The 19,306-nt window shown below is 43.7% G+C and overlaps 1 protein-coding gene across 2 annotated transcripts in view; it reads right to left on the bottom strand.

Annotated features, from left to right (window-relative positions):
- Positions 1-18,752, bottom strand: part of MAML3 (mastermind like transcriptional coactivator 3) — a 346,623-nt gene extending 327,871 nt beyond the window's left edge. The window contains exon 1 of one of the 2 annotated variants that reach the window (XM_090036509.1): positions 16,612-18,752. In XM_090036509.1, the coding sequence (XP_089892635.1) occupies positions 16,612-17,067 (456 nt within the window). In that variant the 5' untranslated portion in view covers positions 17,068-18,752. The remainder of the gene's footprint in view (positions 1-16,611) is intronic. The other variant, XM_090036508.1, reaches the window with a different exon arrangement.
- Between the last annotated feature and the right edge of the window lie 554 nt (positions 18,753-19,306).

Below are 19,306 nucleotides of genomic sequence, written 5' to 3'. Positions count from 1 at the left end.
GCCTTTTTTTCCCTGCGCCTTTTTCTTTCATGCAACACGACCCAAAGATGAACTAGATGAGGCTAAATGACCTCTTTAATACCTTTATTATACAAGCAATACTTTCACTGGATAACAAAGAATTAGAGATTGATTTATGTTGGCAATTACAGAACAACAAAAGGAACAGAAGCAATATATAAGTACAGCAGTCAATACTGAAGAAATAAAAATACACAAACTGTACACCCTAACCCTGTCAAAATACACGTGAAATGATCTCTTCAGTTTTTCAATTCTTACAGAGTAAAGAGATATATTTTGTGGTCTAGAACACCCAGGGACCCTCAGGCATTTAAATGAAGTGCTTTTGCATCACTGGGATCTACAGGAATTATGGGAAATTGGACTTTTCAATTATTCTTTAGACCTCATAGTTTTAGTTGAAGGTCAAAGCCAAACTACTTCATCTGAAGTTACTCTTCAAATGTATCTATACTGGTCATCAGCTGAATTCTTATTTAGAAAACCCATAAATCAAGAGAAGAGGGAGTGGAAATGTATACACTTTTAATGTACTTAAATTGAATATAGTTATTCCAGACACGACCTGAAAAATAAGCCTACAACTACTTCTTAACTCCTGCCACTGTCTCCCATTCAGGCAAAACAGAACTCTTCACCATTATAGAAGTTATGTTACACAATGACCCTTTATTAAAATTATGGTATTAGGAATGTTCAACTAATCAAGTGATGTTAATAGATTTGCATTCCTTATCACTTGTATATTTTTGTATGAGCCCCAGAAAAACACCTATACCAAAAACACAGGACATACTGTACAAAGAAAGTAGAGGCAAACAGTTTTTTTTCCACCAATCTGAATGTTTTTGGGCCACACTCTAAGTAATGAGTATTCTTTGGAAAGCAATCATATTGTAAAACTTGTCTGAGGAAGAGATATTTGAAATAAATCCCCCCCAAGAACATTCTAAGACAATGGTTCTACCCATCATAGAGTCCTTTAACTCTTTTGCCTGAAGCACAGTACCTTATGCAAGAAAAGTCAAAGTAAATTACATGGAGCACCTTTGAAGACTTTTTCAAGCTTGAGTACGTAACAGTATGCATCTAAATAAGTGGCCTGATTTTTTAAAGTGCTGAGCACCCACAACACCCACTGAAGTTTAGATCAATCATTCAATAGAGAGGTACGATGACAACTATTACTTATCACTTCATAGAAGCTGTAACAAACCTCTTACATATCCTGGTTCTTTGGCAGTTTACAGGGATAGGGACAGAACTCAGTTCCTCCTGTTCTAAAACTACAAGAGTCCTTTATCTGCGGTAAAGAAAAATATATCTTCCAGCTGTTTAGCAGTGTACAGCTTATGGTATTCCATTGGACACTTTTCCTTCCACCTATCTGACAGCAATGCACACTAGGTAATGCAATTATATATTACTTAGAACGTTTTTTATTTGTTGAATATTACTTGCCGTAAGGATGTAAGCTGTGCCATAGTGGATCAGGCCAAGGGTCTATCTAGCACACTTCATTGATTCCCCCAACTTCTTTCCCTTCTTCCTTCAGAGGGAGACCCTGGAACCTGCCTACCTAGAGTATACCATGCTGTAGCCCTTCTAGAACTGCCTCTTTTTGAGATTCTGGCTGCACTTTTCCCAACACCTTTTATTTTATGCACACTGCATCTATATCCCCACAAAGTACTGGGGACTTATGGTCAACCACTTCCTGGTCCTGCCCAGATTGTCTACCAGATCAGGAAACATGCTGATCAGGATGAATCCAGCTAACTGTGGAAGCTGTCTTCTGTCCCCTTTTCTACATGTGTCTCCAAATGGAGTTTCACTGAACAGTGTCCACAGGCTCCTTAGATGCATTCAAAGGGTAGCAGGTACTAGCTTTTCTCTGCTCAGTGTCCTCCCTTGGTACCCTCGTTATTATGAACTGCACTCCCATTACTAATATATCATGATTTGTCCTGAAGATTGAATACTTACACATTTCATAGATTTCATAGATTTCATAGACATTAGGGCTGGAAGGGACCTCGTGAGATCATCGAGTCCAGCCCCCTGCCCAAAGGGCAGGAAGTCAGCTGGGGTCATAGGATCCCAGCAAGATAAGCATCCAATTTACTCTTTTAGTGACCATCATAGGAGGCCTCTAGTTTCCTGGTAGTCTTATGCCCACCAGCAATATATAGCAAACAGGCTATATCTTCAACACTAACAAATAGTAGATGCTTTGGAGGGAAAGCATATGAATGAGGTATTCCTGAAGTGAGCATACCCCGTCTTACCCTCCCTGGCATCAACTAGCCAGGACATTTAGGATGTCGCCTTCCTACATCTACTTCTTATGCAAAACAAATATTTTCTAGAGTGTTATCAGTGCCAAATGTATAGACAGAAATAGAAAAGTATTGATATATAGCTTGTAATGCTAATAATTAATGCATCATGGGAAAGAACCCACAATTCAGACAGTTACAGAAGTATATACAGAAATGCATACCTGGGTTTTGATATAAAGCGCTTTAAAATATGTGTGTATTTGTTAATAATATACTAGGGGTTACACAGAGCTTTAAATGTACTTCAGTCAAACAGCTTCAGCACATAAAAGCAGCACTTCTACCATGTATCACATTACAATTAAATGTATAATCTTAACTCTGACCATAGACTGATAAATGTATATATACTAGGCCTGTGCAAAGCGGCTAGTATTTGCTTTGGATTTGGATTCAGCCAATTTGGGGGACAGCAATTTAATTCAGTGATTTGAGTAACTGTCCCGAACTGATTCAGCCACATCTGATTCAGCGATTCAGCCACTGCCAAATCTCTGCCCCATCAATGGCTGCCCCGCCCAGGCCCTTCATCCTGGATCTTAAAGAAAAAAAGGAAAAAGCCCCACACTCACAAGTTCCTCCCAGGCAGGGGGGTGATCTCCACTGTCCCTCACTGCCCCCCGCTGCATGGGGGGCTCTGCCATGAGCCCCCAGAAGCCCTGACAGCCGCTACAGGAGCCAGTGAGTGCAGGGCTTTTTTTTCTTTTTTTAAAGAGCCAAGGCACTGGGGCCAGGCAGGGTAGGCATTAACGGGCCTGGGAGAGCAGGTGGGAGTCAGGGGGCACTCAGTGGGGCTGGGGAAGCAGGCAGGGGATAGGACCCCATAGGTGTCCCCCTGTGGTCCCTTCCCCATCCTCCAGTCCCCCCCTCCCAACCCACTACTTACCAGCACAGAATCCAGGTCCAGCTCCCTAAGGTAGCAAATGGGGACTGCCCAGATCTCTGAAGCAATCCGAATCTTTTCTGGATCGATTCAAAGATCTTCGAATTGATTTGGACCTATTTAATGGTCTCCCGATTTGATTCAGATTCATAGATTCAGCCAGCGAATCAAGCCAAACTGAATCAGCACCTGAAGTGTCGCACAGCCCTAACATATACTCTTTACGGACATGGTAAAACCTTTAATCTGATATTTTTATCACATGCTATAGATTAATCAATACTACGAAGTAGCCAATGATACCGCTTTTGAGCAGCAGGGAGAAAGTTGGTGAACGCATCATGGGTGTTTGCATGTTGACAGCATAAACATGCTTGTTGTTGATACATGGACTCCAAGGCTATTTCCAGAAAAGCATGGCTGTGTGGTATGTGGTGCTGCAGACACATCTGCATGCCACCTACCACACGTTCAGGTGTTCTCCATGCTGCAAGGTAGCAGCACACATAGGAGTAAGGAGGGGAGGTTGACCCTGGGAGATCCCAGGGTCTATGAATGATGTGTGCCCCTGGAGGCTGGGAGGGGGAACAGCAAGCTCTGGCAGGCAGCGGCAGTGCTGTCGACGGCGGAAGCGTGGTGGCAGTAAGCAGGAGGCTCCCGCAGGCAGCCGTGGCACTGTCAGCAGCGGGGGGTGGGGGTTGCGTGGTATTTTCATGTTCAGAAAGGAAAATTAACTTTGCCTTATGCTGATATTCTTGACTGTTAATACTTACGTTTATGGAGCTTGAACTCAAGCAACCTTAATTTTAAAGCAAACGAAAGCTTGTTTGGAAGGGGAATAAATAACCCTGTACAAAACAAAGAGAAAATGATGCTAAAATTATGGTAAGATGACAAAATAAAGTGTCCAGAAACAACCAGATTTAAGGTCATCTCTCACCTTAATTTGTCCCTTCATACACAAGTTTTATGACAGTCTTTACCTAGAACACTTCTCCATGTTCTGAAGTGGGGTATGCTCTTATATTTAAAAACTGCTCTAGTTCCCAAACCTGCCTGTCTCCCACCCCAGCGCAGTTTATGCCTCTTTTGGCTTTGACGATGCACCCTAATCTTGTTTCTGCCTCCATCCCAGCATTCTGATTTCTTCCACCCTCCAGTTCACACCATCCTTTTCTCTCCCCTCACCCCCCACCTTTAATTCCACAGTCTCTTAATTTCGCCAGACCGGGAAATTCCCCTTCTTCTCCACTATGCCTGGGCACCAAACAGGAGAGCACAAAAGATACAGGCTCTCTGCTCTTAGATCTTTCCTATGCTGGACTCAGCACAACAGTTTGCATCTGAGTGGCCCCTAGGGAAAAGCCTGCTTGGTTCCTGCAGCTCCTGGCTGAAGCATACATGTGCAGTCCGGTCACTGCTTAAGAGCCAATGCTCCTTTTCCTCCAACCAAATTTCAAGCACTTCCTCCAAAGTACAGATGTGCTGGGGTTTTTCAGTAAAGTAGTTATTAAGAACTTCTTTTTTAACCTAGAGAAAACAATTTTTTTCCTAAAAACATTCTCAGAAAGCAGCTGAATCATTTTGACTGAAAGTCTCCCAAAAGTTTCAGCCTGCAGAAGACACAAAGCATGGAAAATCTGATTAAATTAAAAGCAATTGAAAAGCCTTATAATGCAGTGTAAGGCATTATTATAAGCAGCGCTACCACTTGTCCTCACAAATACACCACCTACCGTAATGGTATCCAGATGGTAAATTACAGAAGTATAGGATAAATTGCATTAGTTGTGCACTTTGAATTTCTCACCTGCTCTCACACCACTAATCTATTTCTACTGAGGCTTCTACTGATATTCTATAGAATCTACATTTTTATCTTTAAACAGTTTCTCACCATCCTATACTTTAAAAATGAAAAGATAAAATGCCAAAACCTCACAGATATTTTATTTTCCTACAAATTTGTGGAATTTCTCCAAAAATTCTATTAGCTTGCACTATCTGATGAGTAATATTGAGACTCTGCCTGGTAACACCTTTAAGGTGAGAAATCTTGCTACCTATCATAATTAAAAATTTATGCAAAGTTGGAAAAATTAGTTTCTTCCCTTTAATAATGTAACACTATTTTATTCGATCTTTGGAACATCTTTAGATCTTCACAGTGTGGCCCAATTGTATATTAGATTATTTTCAGAGGTTTTTGAGGTGCACAGGTTACATTATTTTCTCTCGTGGTGCCTCTCTCGTGGTGCCTCTTCAGTTGGACTCAAATTTAAGGTCAGTAATTAAATTACTGACCAAGGTCAGTAAGAACTGGGACACGCTAACAAGTTACTGCAAAGTGAGCTAATTTACAAGTTTACAGCATATCATCCACTTTGTAGTAACTTCCCATAGGCACACTCATATGCCACAATAAATGCAAGGTAGTTCACTGAAGGGGAGCTGCCTTGCTTTTACCACAGGGTCAGAGTGATGTACACAGTCAGCAGTTACTATCGAATAACTGTTGTGTTGTGCGTATCTTAACTTATCTCATGGTAACTTGTTTGTGTACTCATACTTAAGGTATGTGCAGTGGGACTCTAAAAATAGCAAATTCAAAATAATCCTAAACATAACTTTTTTGGTCTGCTAATTCAGGTTAATTTAATTAACTATTTCCAATCAGCATTAAAATGACCATTTTGTATGAAATCCTTTAAGAAAAATCATAATCTAGGGATTCTATACCATCTAGCTGTTACATGACAAATCAGCCCTAACAGAAGTTGCCAAGTCTAAGGCATCTGCTCAGAATATTTTGAACACTGGCTCAGAATTAGACTTTGCTGTCCTACAACAGAAGTAGACCACTGCAACAAACTGACAACAGCTCAAGGTGCTTCCCCCCTAGCCCTAGTGATGGAAGACAAAGTTAAAATACAAAGGTCCTATTCTAATTCAGCAATCATTCAGTACTTTTTTATTTGACAACTGCAAGGCACTGCATTAAAAGGAAAAGTGTTACTACCAAAAGGCCCCTTCATAACTATTTTAGCAGTTTTGTTATTTTGCATATTGCATAGAATTAAAATTACAACTGCATTTCAGTAACACAAATAATAAGTCTGTTCCCATTTCTTCAACATAAAGTCAAGTAATTTTCCTTTTGTCTTAGCAGACAGCACTGAACACTAACCAGCTTCAAAGAGAAACAGCAAATATATATTTGCAACTTTTCTTTCCATAGAAGCAGCAGGGCTGACCAGCCTAACATAGCTCTGTATTCAAACCAATGAGATGTCTCCCTGGAGCCATTTGTTTTCCAGGAGAAAGTGCATTCTCCTTGGTCCTCTTCACAAGTCAGACTGTCATTCTGGTCTTCCTTCTTCTCCCAGACACCTAACACGCATACTCCCAGAAGCCCTACTGCAGAGAGTTGACAATGATCTGTCACTGTACAGGATTGTCTATAAGCTGCCCAAATATTTTACTTCCATGTTAAAAGCCTTCTCATCTCATCATCAAAACAGGTTCTCAAGGACCCATCTTAATATCCACATTTTTGTTACGGTGAGTGATTCGGAGTAGTGAAAAGCCATTGACTTAGAAGGTGAGATGACTGACTTTTGGGAAATTTGGAAAAAGGCTGTATTACAAAACTATTCTGTTGCCATGTTGTTTAAGTGTCCATTTATAAAAATACCATTTTTATGTATTCTACAGTATGTTTAGAGGTGCAGATATTTTCATCCAAATCTATAAAGGATAGGTAAGAAACCGCATAGTCTGATCATTAATTTGAAAAGATATGAACATTCTGACAAAAAAGGGGAAAAAGACAACTTAGCCACAGATTGCTAGAATAGCCTGTGTGGGGATACCTTCTGAAACTGCACTATTTTGCTTTAAAACAGCACAGAAAATGTCTCATTTGCAAAGGGTCAAGGCAACTCAAAACACAGCAGATACCAATCTCCTGGGTTCCATTTTTGGTTGGAGCTAGAAATGTGCATGGTCTTTACCAAAGTAAGGGCTGAGGGAAGGAGAAAGATTTTAATGCCAACTAGTCAAAATCAGTTTTGTGCGTGTTCTACTGCCTTGCATTCATAAATGTCTATTATTGCTTCTTACTACAGGTATTTTCTACAACAGAAATATTATTGAGAGAAAATGAACAACAAAGTTCAAGTCATGAGGAACACCCATCTCAGAGATAGCATGACACAAATCCCCATATCCCTATGACCTGTTGCCCATGAGTTTGTAGAATCTAGCATTCCTTAAACATTTTTCATTGGTGAAGGTTTGTTTTGTGTGTTGGACATCCTTCCATTGAAAATGCACTTGCCTCCCGCTCGCCTCCCCCTTGCATTCTTTATTCACCCTTTTTTCACACCAACTTTCTTTATCAAAATAGCACAGAACATCTCCTTCCTCCAATCACAGGACAAATACAAATTTAAATAAAAAACAGGAGGGAGGAAAAACTAACTGTTTCAAGGAACTGCCTTTCCTCTAAAAATATATATTAAAGCTGCATGAGAAAAAAATTACACCAACACTACACCTTTATTTCTTAAGATACAACACTCTGGTTAAGCAGACTTGAACCTTTATTAACACATATGGGATAACTCCTCAGAGGAGTCAGAGAAATACTATAAATTTAATTCTCACAGGTGAGTTTGTGAACCTACAGCAATCTAGATCTTAAATAAACAGGTACCAAACTAGTAACAAAACTTATTCCTTGTCATCAAGGAAGGAACAAAAATAGCATTCTAATGCTAGCATGCTATCTGTGCACTTATTGGACCCAATTCAAAATATTTCCCAGTGCACGGACTCCAAGCTGAGCCCACAAATTTCCCTTAGTAGAAGGACCTGAGGATTATTTTGAAACATTACTTCAAATCCAATCATGGATTACATTCCAGAAATGCCTGGCCAATTTGGAACTCAAACAATGTGGCCATCATTCAGTTGCATAAGGCCACAGTCAGAAGTGTAAGTCTGCTGTAGTTTTCAAAGTTATGTTGCTTGAGTCAATGTAAGCTAAAAATATATAATGTGGTTATAGACAGAATATGCCCAAAGGACTTTTAAAAAGAAGATTATTTAATTTTGTGACAGCTTTACCAACGCAGCCTCAGTAGTACAATGGAATGAAAACTGCCGAAATCAGAATCAGAATCACAACCGCAGACTTCTTTGAGAAAAACAAGCCAGAGTGAAATTCAGAGTTAAAATATGAACCGTGTCCAGCTATTCAGCCACAGCAATTTCTATGAAAGCTACATTTTTTAAAGAAACTATTAAAACATGTACCTACATGCACTCACATGTATGCACACATCCCAGAATCTGAGAGCACATCAGTCTGCATGAGAAAGAGTTGTGCAATATCCCCACAACTCCTGCCTAGAGTTAGGTGTTGATCTACACACACATTCGTGAAGAAATGCCTTAAAGACAAAAAACACCTGCAATGCCTTTACTAGCGAGTCATCTGCCAAAATCACTTCTCATGTTCCTTAAGGTTATACACTGGAAGAAAGAGAGAAAAATACCAGAATGAATTAGAAACATGAAATAAAGGAAAAGAGAAAAGAATCTGAAGCTATAGGAAATGGATCTACACATGTTGACTCTTGGCTGTTAAGTGATAAAGGCTGAGGCTAATGTAATGTAAAGGTCCAATCTTGCCATCTTTACACAGGCAAAATTCTAATTGTAGTGCACTGCTTGAAGACTGCATGTGCAGACCTTAAATATTCACAAGTTATGTAAGAACGCAAAGAACAAAAAGATGAAAAGCTACAGAATCTTAATTGTAGTGTTTAGATTTGTCTGTTTGTTTGTTTGTTTAAATCTGAAGCCCAGAGGAAAATAAAGCTATGATCATTTTATAAACCCTGAAATAGTCCAGCCTGGCAGCTGCTTAGAGAACTGTAGAAAGGAAGAAGGAGATTGTGACCGTGCCTACATGAGACACTTTACTGCACAGTAGATTAGTCTACTATGCAGTAAAGGGTCACCGTCTATACATGCAGGATCTTACTGCACAGTAAATTAGTCTAATGTGCAGTAAATTTACTACCTGCATACATATATACAGGTAGTAAATTTACTGCATAGTAAAGCCAAATAGCATTAATTGCACACGTAGATGTGCCCAGTCTTACAAAGCCCAAGAGCAATACCTTCAGCTAATTAAAAAGGAAAACCAACAAGCTTAATAGGTAATCTTGTTTGGTCCTCTTCTGCCAAAAAGATGGAGGCTGAGATACAGGGCAAGGAAACCTGATAACAGCTAGATGATGATTTCAGGAATTGGAAAACATCATCAATTGGAATTAAGCCCTTTCAGCCTTAAGGATAACAAACAGGCCTGGAAAAAATAATTGTTAAAAAAGAATTATAAAATATTTTCCACCTCCTGGCTTTTTTTTTTCTTTAAACTAAACCTGGTTATTTTGAAAGTCATAAACAAAAAATTCCTGTTTATCCTGTATGTTCTTGTGTACTGTGGCTGTGTGGAAATTACAGCATGCAGACAGCAAAGACTTCTACTACCATCAACTTAGCAGCACCAGAGTTAACATTTGTGAAGACCTTGCTATATTCAAAGGACCATCTTATTGCCTTATCAATTTTAAATCTGCTGAGATCCTCAGATGGTTCTATCACTCTGCACTTTATCATGGCAACAAAAGCAAGATAAAAAGGGGGAAAAAACTTACATGAAAACTGCTTCTGGCTTACTCACACCAAAAATCTAAAAGTTCACAAAGTAAAGAGCATCTGTCATTAGAAATAAAATGTTGTGTCCTTTTAAAGATGTTAATTACACCTGTCAGTTTTGAACAACTGCTGATTGTGGCTGACATGATGCCAGCAGTGATACAGGCCACATAAGCATCCCAAGAGAGTGATCATAAACCACTTCCCAAACTAGTTTCATACTAGTTCAATTGCACGCGAAGTATTAAAAGCATTGAGCATTTTGATGTATTAGTCTTTTAAAAGTGTAAAACTGTTAATAAAATATGCAGGGAACTACCATCTCTTTGTAGTGTCAACAAAGAGCATTCAGCAAAAGAAATGCAATCCATATTTAGAAATACCATTTAACAGTATAGCTAAAGTTGAAAATAATATTTATGCTACAGATTTCTGTATCTCTTTCAAAAGAAACAGGATAGCATGATAATTTTAAATGATATATTTTTAGTTATTTAGACACTCATACTATAATATCTTGAGTGTTTAACTAAAAGGAATTTATAAATGGCAACCTAGTGCAAGGCTGAAACCACCTCAGATGTATAAAAATAAAGCTAATAAACCTCAGGTATAACAAACACAATTGGAACCATAAAAAACTATACACACAGACACATAAATGAGTTGAAAATACCATTAAAATAACAACTCTACTTACTCCAAATAAGAACACAGACATGGTAAACAGTGAACTTAAATAACTAGTCCAAGACCAAAGAGAAAATGAGTATCATAGCCACCAGAATACGTTTTTTTCTTCCAGGACCAATGGCCCTAACAACATTTGTGATGGTTCACCACAATATTTCTGGATCATGAAGTATCAGACCTGAAAATAATATTAACATCTGGTGTTTGCCACCACTCAAGGCAAGACTCCAGCAGCCACCACCATATAAACAGCTAACAGTTAAAAAAAAGATACTTAATCTTAACCCATTTGAAAACTGAGGGCAAGCAATTGCAACAACATTGTTTCTGGCTATGATGGCTTTTAAGATCCAGAACCAGCGCTAGAATTTTTCTGTAGTATGAGCTGAAGTATGTGTGGGGGAAGCAAGAGAGTAATCGCAGTGATTCATAAAATCAAATCAATATCTAGACAAATCAGAGCTAGAAAACACACTTATATACCTCGTCCTAGCTGCGATGTGCTAATTCCCACTGTGCATAAAACCTGCTTCTCATCTGGAGGGTTCGTGAGATCACAGACTTTAAATCTGTTATTGGTCAATCAGTGCTTTTGGCTGGCACTGGATAGATTACACTAAAGACCTCAAAGCAGTACAAACCAGAGCAGGATTTAAAAGCTTTCAGGTCTGTGCTTAAACCACTAGTCCAAAACACGTGTCTCCTACAAATTATACCTACTAAAGGAACATATCACAAAATGTCATGTTTGATATATATACAAGTCTTAGGGCTTTGTTTAAAAAAAAATGTAATGCTGACATACCTACTACTAGAGGTGCACCAGTACATTGGTATCATATCAGATTGGCACCAATATAAAGAAAATTGTCTATCAGAAATTGGCCTGATGTGGCTGAAAATTTTGTTAATAAATGCCCCATGCATGCGTGCAGCTGCAGCGTGGCATGCAAGCAGCAACACAGCTGGCAGAGAGCTGCTTGTAGCTAGTAAGTCTGTTATGGTAGAAGGAGAAGGGCATGCGGGGGCAGATCAAGGCCCTTGAGCTGAGGATGGTGTGGGAGCCACATGGAACAGAGCTGTGGTTTGTCCAAAGAGTGCGGGAAGTGGGGCACGCGGCTCCTGCCACTGCGCACAGCTTATTCGGTGGCTTATCTGCTCATCCTGCGGCCCCCACCACTCCTCTAGGAGGTCATGGGGGGGGGGAGCATGCCCCTGGATCTGCACAGGGCAGGCGGCGGCACTGGGAGGGTAGCTACGACCATTTTTGGGGTGGCTGCAGCCCTCCCCTGTAGCCCCCTCCCAGCCACCCGATCAGCCCCAGTCTGCAGCTACAGCCTGCCCCACCTGCACTGCTCACAGATCTGGGGCACATACAACTCCCCCCTCCGTGCCCTCCTGGGGTGCGCGCAGCAAGAGCTGCCCCCCCCCGTGCCTCCCCAGACGAGCTGCGACTCTATCCCATGCCCTGCCTTGCCCCAGCTGGGCAGTGCCCGCCCCAGCCCCACTCTCTCCCTCACCACATGGGCCTTTATTGGCCCCCTCGCGCCCCTTCCCTCCCCCTCCTCTTCCACCACAACAAACTTACCACCTGCATGCAGCTGTATCAGAAATTGGGTCGGTATCGGCCAATATGCTTCCTTAAAAATCGACTTTCAGTATTGGCCCCCAAAATCTATATTGGTGCACCCCTACCTACTACCTCTTTAAAGCCTTCCTAGAGTTCCAACATATGCATTGAATAACTGAAAGGTATGTGTGCATCCTTTTGATATGATAACAGGTGCGCTACCAGCTAGCTTGTTTCAACTAAAATGTTGTGAGGTCTTGCCTTGAACATAGAGACTGAGTTTTAAGTCATGCTCAGCATAATACAAGATGGCTAAACCCAACTTAAGCAATACGAGTTTTCTTAGTGTAAACCAGATAACACCTTCAGTTCAATTTTAGCACATCAAGTGATATCTCCTAGAAGTTTGAGCATTTTCCCTCATCTTGATGAACTTTACAATTGTACTGTAAACTTAATATGCTAGTTTGTTAAGTTGAAACTTAGGCTGTGTCACAACCAGCTAACATCTATTAAAATATAACTGCACAACTTAGACCCTATACACACTAGAGTTTATGAAAATATAAGCCACTATATTTTAAAAAATACATTTTCTATTCTAGAGTGGGCAGGAATTTACTAAGCTAGTGGCATCTGAAGAGGCACTATTAGTCTTCTTCCCAAACAGCCACCTTTTCAGGCTGCTAAGCTAAAACCTGCTATGCTGACTGGCTTCAGTTAGAGCTCAACTCCATACCTCCTTGTCCTAGAGAGTGCTCACACAGAAGCACCCAGGATGAGGCAGCACAAGGTGAAGAAAAAGGGGGAACAGAGAAAACACCAAGGGTACCATTAGAAAAAAAGATAATAAAGTCCACCCTTCTAGAAACAGCAAAATGGGTTCTATATTTGATTGCATGATCACTCCTCCTCCACTGCACATTAATGAAAGGAGTGCTGCTGGACTATGGCTTTGATTTTGATCTTATACCAGGTCCTGATGGTGTAACTTTACTTACTTCAATAAAACTACTCCTGAATTACACCAGCATGAGTGAGATTGGATCTGGCTCCTTACATTTACTAGGAATGACATTCCTACTGTATCACCACTGGTCAAGGACTACAGTATCTGACCTTTTGTGGAAAATAAAATCAAACATCCTAAAATGGCCTCTCTCATTTTCATGTATGTGACAGTTTAGAAATGCACAATTCCTGTAATATGGATGGTACACAGCTGGTACCCTAGAGAAAGCTTAATAAATGGTATTAATGCATGTGGGGGGAAAACATCAAGATTCGTGGGAGGGAATGCAGGTGAGTGCATGCATACACACAGTAGTTGTTAATGTAACAGTGTTTAAAACAAAGTTGTTTATGAGGACTGACAGCAGTCACTGGTGGTGTTTAACACTGTAGTATAACCTTAGTTACAGAAATGTTACTGAGAAGGGGAGAAGTCCTGATTTTCATGAGATGCTTATTTCAACGAGACAGTCCTGTTGGAAACCCATCCTCTTTAAAGGTGGAGCTCTGCAGGTGAGGTAGACACCTTCCACAACTGACCAGACTCCTAATGGTTTATTGTGTTTTATTCCTACACAATGCTAGCTGAAACAGTGAGTCTGCTCCCACCAACCCATCTCCCCTCCCTCAGACAAAAGAATGGTCAGAGGTTTAGCTTCTGTTAAGCAGCAAGCCATCCCAGGGAGTGTAAAAAGCAGTACCGAAAAATACTGTATTTGTAAATCATATTTTCACTAGCTCTAAACTAACTCTGAATTAGCATGGTCTGCCTCCGCAGAAAAAATGATCTGATATGTCATTTGACTTCCATCATTAATTTCTATGACCTGGATAACATTTTACATTTATAATGTTTAGAATTATACTTCTTAGACGCCAGTCTTTGGGATACAAAAATGTCAATATAATACTAATAAATGAAAAGCATAATACCTAGATACATACAGCTTATTTTAATGAAAAGGTCTTGAGTAACTTTAAAAACAGGAAAAATAATACCCAACACACTCATACCTCTGGGCAAAGTAAAGGTACATGAGCCAACATGAAAGTTAAGGGAGTGCATTTCAATGCCTTGCCTCTCCCACCCCCAAAAAAAAAAAAATAAAAGACACAGTGTAGGCTTAACTTGACGGAATAAAAATGTGAAGGTGGTTTGTAGCACTGAACCAAGTTCACCATATAATCAGAAGGAACTTGCTCTCAACAAAGTGGGATATCAGAAGGCAGATTAGCTCATAAAGAACCAAACAACTGGAACAATGTGTTGATGTTTCCTAGAACCAGTCTGACAATGAGCAGAAGAGTTTTGGCTAGGCTGAAAATTTTTCCCATTACTTTCTTTGAAAAGGTAACTAGTAAAGCAATCTAAATAAATCCAAGTAAAAGGCAGAGCAAGTAACATTGACCCTTGCCAGGGTGAACTGGAAAAACAAATGTGGTCTCAGTTGCTGATAAATAATATAAACTGTTACGTGTGTGTGCAAACTGGCATTACATACTTCAAGCCTATACATGGACTCCCTACTTCTGAATCTCAGAGCTTTATAGCATTCTATTCAAATCCAAATACTGCACTTAGAAAAAAGTTGTCAACTGAGCAATTTAGAAGCCAAAATTCAGCAAGGGAAAAAACTGTCCTCCCTTTTTTTTATGATTTTTTTCTACCTATTGCGTTTCAGAGCTTCACCAAAATTTATGTGGAGTTTGGAGGAAACCCACTGGGCATTACATTATTACTGAAGGTTTTCTCTCACCTTCTTGGAAGCATCAGGTATTGATCCCACTTGACAAGAGGACATTAATCTAGACGGGCCACTGATCTGATCTAACATGGTCACTCCTGTGCTCCCACGTTCATTTTCTAATGCATTAAAACAGGCTTTTTGTGATGGCAGCTCTTCAGCTGGCAAAGTCTCCGAACAGTGAAAAATTGCATAATCCCTCCCTTGAACTCAGGAGCAGTGTTGTGGGGGTGGTGATGAGAAGCATCGGAAATGCCAGATGATTATTATACCATCAAAAAAAGAAAGAAAATCTGAGTGCGTGTCTTTAAATGGTAATAATCCTTTAAAAACCTGGCTGTTTGCTGCCCAGTTTGCTGAAGGGCACATCAGCATGTGTGTCAGCACCACCTGGTGGGAGGGTTTGCTGCCTGCCCAACTCCCTCCCAATAGCCTTGAACAGAGAGAAATCTTTCTCCCTTCCCCCAGGTCTGTGAACTTGCAAGGAAAATTGATGGCAGGGAAGAGAACACACCGACAAGAGTTTTCTTTCCACTGTCTTCTTTACTTGGCGAGAGAGAGAGAAAGAGAGAGAGAGGTTTTTAAGCAAGGAGCAGAATAAAACAAGCCAGAAGTCACGCTCCTTGCTGTCCTGGTTGTACTTGTGTGCTGTTGCTTGCCCCTGGCTGATCGGTTTTACTTTCAAAAGCCTGTTTTAAGGGTGGCCCAAGCAACCGTCCCCTATGAAGGCAGCACTGCGTTCTCAGGTATTAGCCGCCCTGAGCCCCCACGCAGCTGGCAGCTCTAAGACAGAAAAACTTAAACCTGTGGTTGGAGTTTAGTAAAGATCTAGAAGAAAAATCAAATCTTTGTTATAATTTTTGGAAATAAAAGCTGCAAACACTTCCGCGAGCAGTTCAGTGATCAAATGAAGGGGGGGGAGTAGGAGGAGGAAAGAAAGGGGGGAAGAGGAGGTGGGTGTCTTGGGGCAGGCGCATCCAGACCTGAGGGGGGAAACCCAGGGTGAGGGAAACAAAGCCTCCACCCTGCATCTCTCCATGACAAGCCAGGCGCTCGCACACCACTTCAGCGGCTGAGGGAAATGTCAAGGGTGGAGCGATAGAGGTTGCCATTTCTCTGCCTGCAGCTTTTCTTTATTTTAAAGTAGGCGACATAAAGGAGGGCTTTCCTGGCTCCTTTAAGACCTCTCGAGGTTGTTGGGTTATTTTTTGTCGTCCTCCCCCCACCCTCCTCCTCCAGGGCTTCAAGGCGAGCTCAGCCGCCGGCGACAAAGTTTCTTGCCTCGCCGCCCCACGCCGGGCTGTGCCTGGAGCGGCGCCGCGTCCCGCCGCCCGTTGGGGAGCCGTTAGGGCCGTTAACGGCGCCGGGACCCCGCGCGGCCCCTGGGGGGGACGAGGACCGCACCCGCGGGGCGGGGCGGGGAGAGGCGGGGCCGGGGGCGGGCTGCGGGCGACATCAACACATTGTCCCCCCGCACGTGGGGGGCGCGCGGGGAAACTTTCTGGGGGCGCCCCCCGGCGCGGACAACTTCCGCGTGTGCGTGCGTGTGTGTGTGACTGAAAAGTTTTCCCCGCGCCACCCGCCCCCCCGCCGGGCGCCGCCACTCACCATGATGAGCGTGTGGTTCCTCTGCTCGGCCACGGCGGGCTCCGCATCCTGCTGCTGCTGCTGCTGCTGCTGCTGCTTGCCGGCGGGCGGGTGTTGCTGGTGCTTGCCGCCGCCCGCCGCCTTCTTGGCCCGCTGCTCCAGCGTGCGCTGGTAGAGGCTCGCCGTGTCCCTGCGCTCCAGCTCCAACTGCTCGGCCTGGGCTTGCTGGTATCTGCTCTCGCAGCTGACGTGGTGCCGCCGGCAGCCCTCGATGCGCTGCCTCAGCCGCTCCACCACGGTGCTGTGCTTGGGGACGCCGCCGCCGCCGCCCGCAGCATTGTTCCCGGGGGCCCCGCCGCCCAGCGCCGCGTTGAGGCACAGGCTGCCGCCGCCGGCCGCGGGCGCCGCGAAGTCCCCCATGGCCCCGGCGCGGGGCGGGGGGCGCGGGCGCGGGGGGCCCGGCGGGGCGCGGGGCATGCAGCAGGAGCAGCAGCAGCCGCGGGGGCTCCGCCGACCTCCGCTGGGGACCCGGGGGCGCCGCTCAGCTCCGCGCCCGCCGCCCCGCGCATCCCGGCCCCCGCCGCCGCATCCGTGCCCGGGCCCCTCCGCTCCGCGATCAAAAAGTTTGCGAGCCGATGCCGCCCCGACTACTTTGGCCGCTCAGCTGCATTTCAACAGGAGCCGCAAATCCTCGGGCTCGGGGCGGGGGGAGAGGAAACACATGGGCGAGCTGCGGGGGGGCTTGTGGGGGGACGACCCAAAAATTAACCGCGGGAGCGGAGGACTGGAGCGCTGGCGCGGCGCGGCGCGGGGCGTGCGGCTGCTCCTCCTGCCACCATCACAATGATCAAGTGCTCTCCTCCTCCACCTCCTCCTCCTCCATGCCAGCGGAGTGATATCAGGACAAGAGCGCTCAGTAAACACAGCAGCAGCAGCAGCAGCTCCTGGCTCCTCCAGGCCGGGAGGCAGACCCGGGGACAAGGTGCAAAACCCGGCACGGACGATCGCCCCGCAGGAGCGGACCCGGCAACCCCCCGCCCCCTTCCCCGCCTGACTACTTATTACCTCGGCCGAGCAGCCGCGGCTGCCAGGAACCGGGAGGAGGGAGGAGGGAGCGAGCTCCAGATTCAATCAACTTTTGACCTCTGTGCGAGTCTGCGTTTGTGCCTCGTTTCCTTATTGAGCGCCAGCTCCTGTAGCGAGCGGCTGGTACGGTACGCACGTCTGTGCGCATGTAGCACGCAACTTGGCCCAGCCGCGCCGGGCAGCCCCGGGAAAGGGCGACCCCGGGGCCGGCCGTGCTGGGACCCGAGCCACTGGGCGCTTCCCCGCCCCCGCCGCGGCAGTCGCCGGGAACTGCCCCTTCCCGGGACATGATCGCTCCCTGCGCCCGGGAGAAGACGGGCTTTGAAAGAAGCCCCTTTCTGCCCCCGAGAGCCATCACAGTATGCATAACCTGCACCACCCAAGCATGTTATCAATGATCATCATAGCATAGTCCAGAAAAGGGTCTGGACACCAGCAGCAGTAGTGACCAAGGGTCCCGAGCAAGGCTGGGCTGGCCGTGGGGGACCCCCACCCAGCCCAGCCCTCAGTCTGCGCCACAAAACCAACAGGCAAACTGTTGGGGATGTCTGCTTCTTTCCTGTGTCGGGCCATAATGAACTATTCAAAACAGCCAGTGCTCAGGCTCCAAGAAAGACATCTCGACCTTCTATTTTAAAACAAGAGAAGAAACATGACACCTTGGGCAGAAACATTTTTTCCAAAGGGACGGTGGGCGCCTCCATATAGAGCCAGGGTGATTAATGGATCAAAAATAACATCCTGGTTTTAAACCATTTCAGTGAGACCAATGGATTACATGCAATCTTTTAAGCAGGTGGGGGTTTTTTATATGTTAGCTGCACAAGTCAGGCTTTAAAGGAAGCCTAAACAATAGTGCTCTTCTGATTCCATATTTTCCCCAATAAACAATAAAGAATAAATGATATCTAGTAAAAAATTGAGAGAGAGGGAGACACCCCGATCTTTAAAATGTAGCTGCAAATAAAGAAAATTTGGAACTCATACATTAGTCATGAGCTCTGATTTAAATCATCTTCATTTCTGGCGTTGTATATTAGCACAGGATACTATTTGTAACCTCCTGCCAGCACTAGAGAGCTGACTTTCTTCATTAAGCACTTCTTCTATATAACATTTGCCTTTAAAATACTCATTGCTCCCCACTAGGGCATCACTGTGGACTGAGATGGTATTCAAGTGTTTTGTGGTGGACAAATAAAATACCAAATTACTTCAGTATTTAGTAGATTCTTGCAGAGTCCACAGGGGCATTGGGGGCAAATAAACATGGTATCTCTCTCCCCCTCCTCTCCCCCGCCCCCAAAGAATATTGGGCCCTTACACATCAGCTCAAAAACTGAGACTAGTTGCTACTTTCCATGCTCAGGAGTTAGCCCTCCAACAGTACACAAATTCTGCGGCTGTACACAAACAATCAAGCATGATTATAATCTGTCTGCTCAAAAGTGACCCGGGTGTCAGAAGAGACACTGCAATCCTTCTGCACTTTCAAGCAGGAATTCTTCTACCAATTTGGAAATCTGCTATAGAAAGGAAACTTTACTAAAGAAGTATTTATTTATTAATATTCGTCTCCAACTAAGGTCAGAGGAATGCAGTACTATTTCCAAGCATATATAACATCATC

Source organism: Crocodylus siamensis, chromosome 2 (genome assembly GCF_052110815.1).
Source record: "Crocodylus siamensis isolate JL-2025a chromosome 2, ASM5211081v1, whole genome shotgun sequence".
In the NCBI taxonomy this organism is placed as follows: domain Eukaryota; kingdom Metazoa; phylum Chordata; order Crocodylia; family Crocodylidae; genus Crocodylus; species Crocodylus siamensis.
Note: the sequence above shows the minus strand (reverse complement) of the source record. Positions and strands in the feature narration are given on the sequence as shown.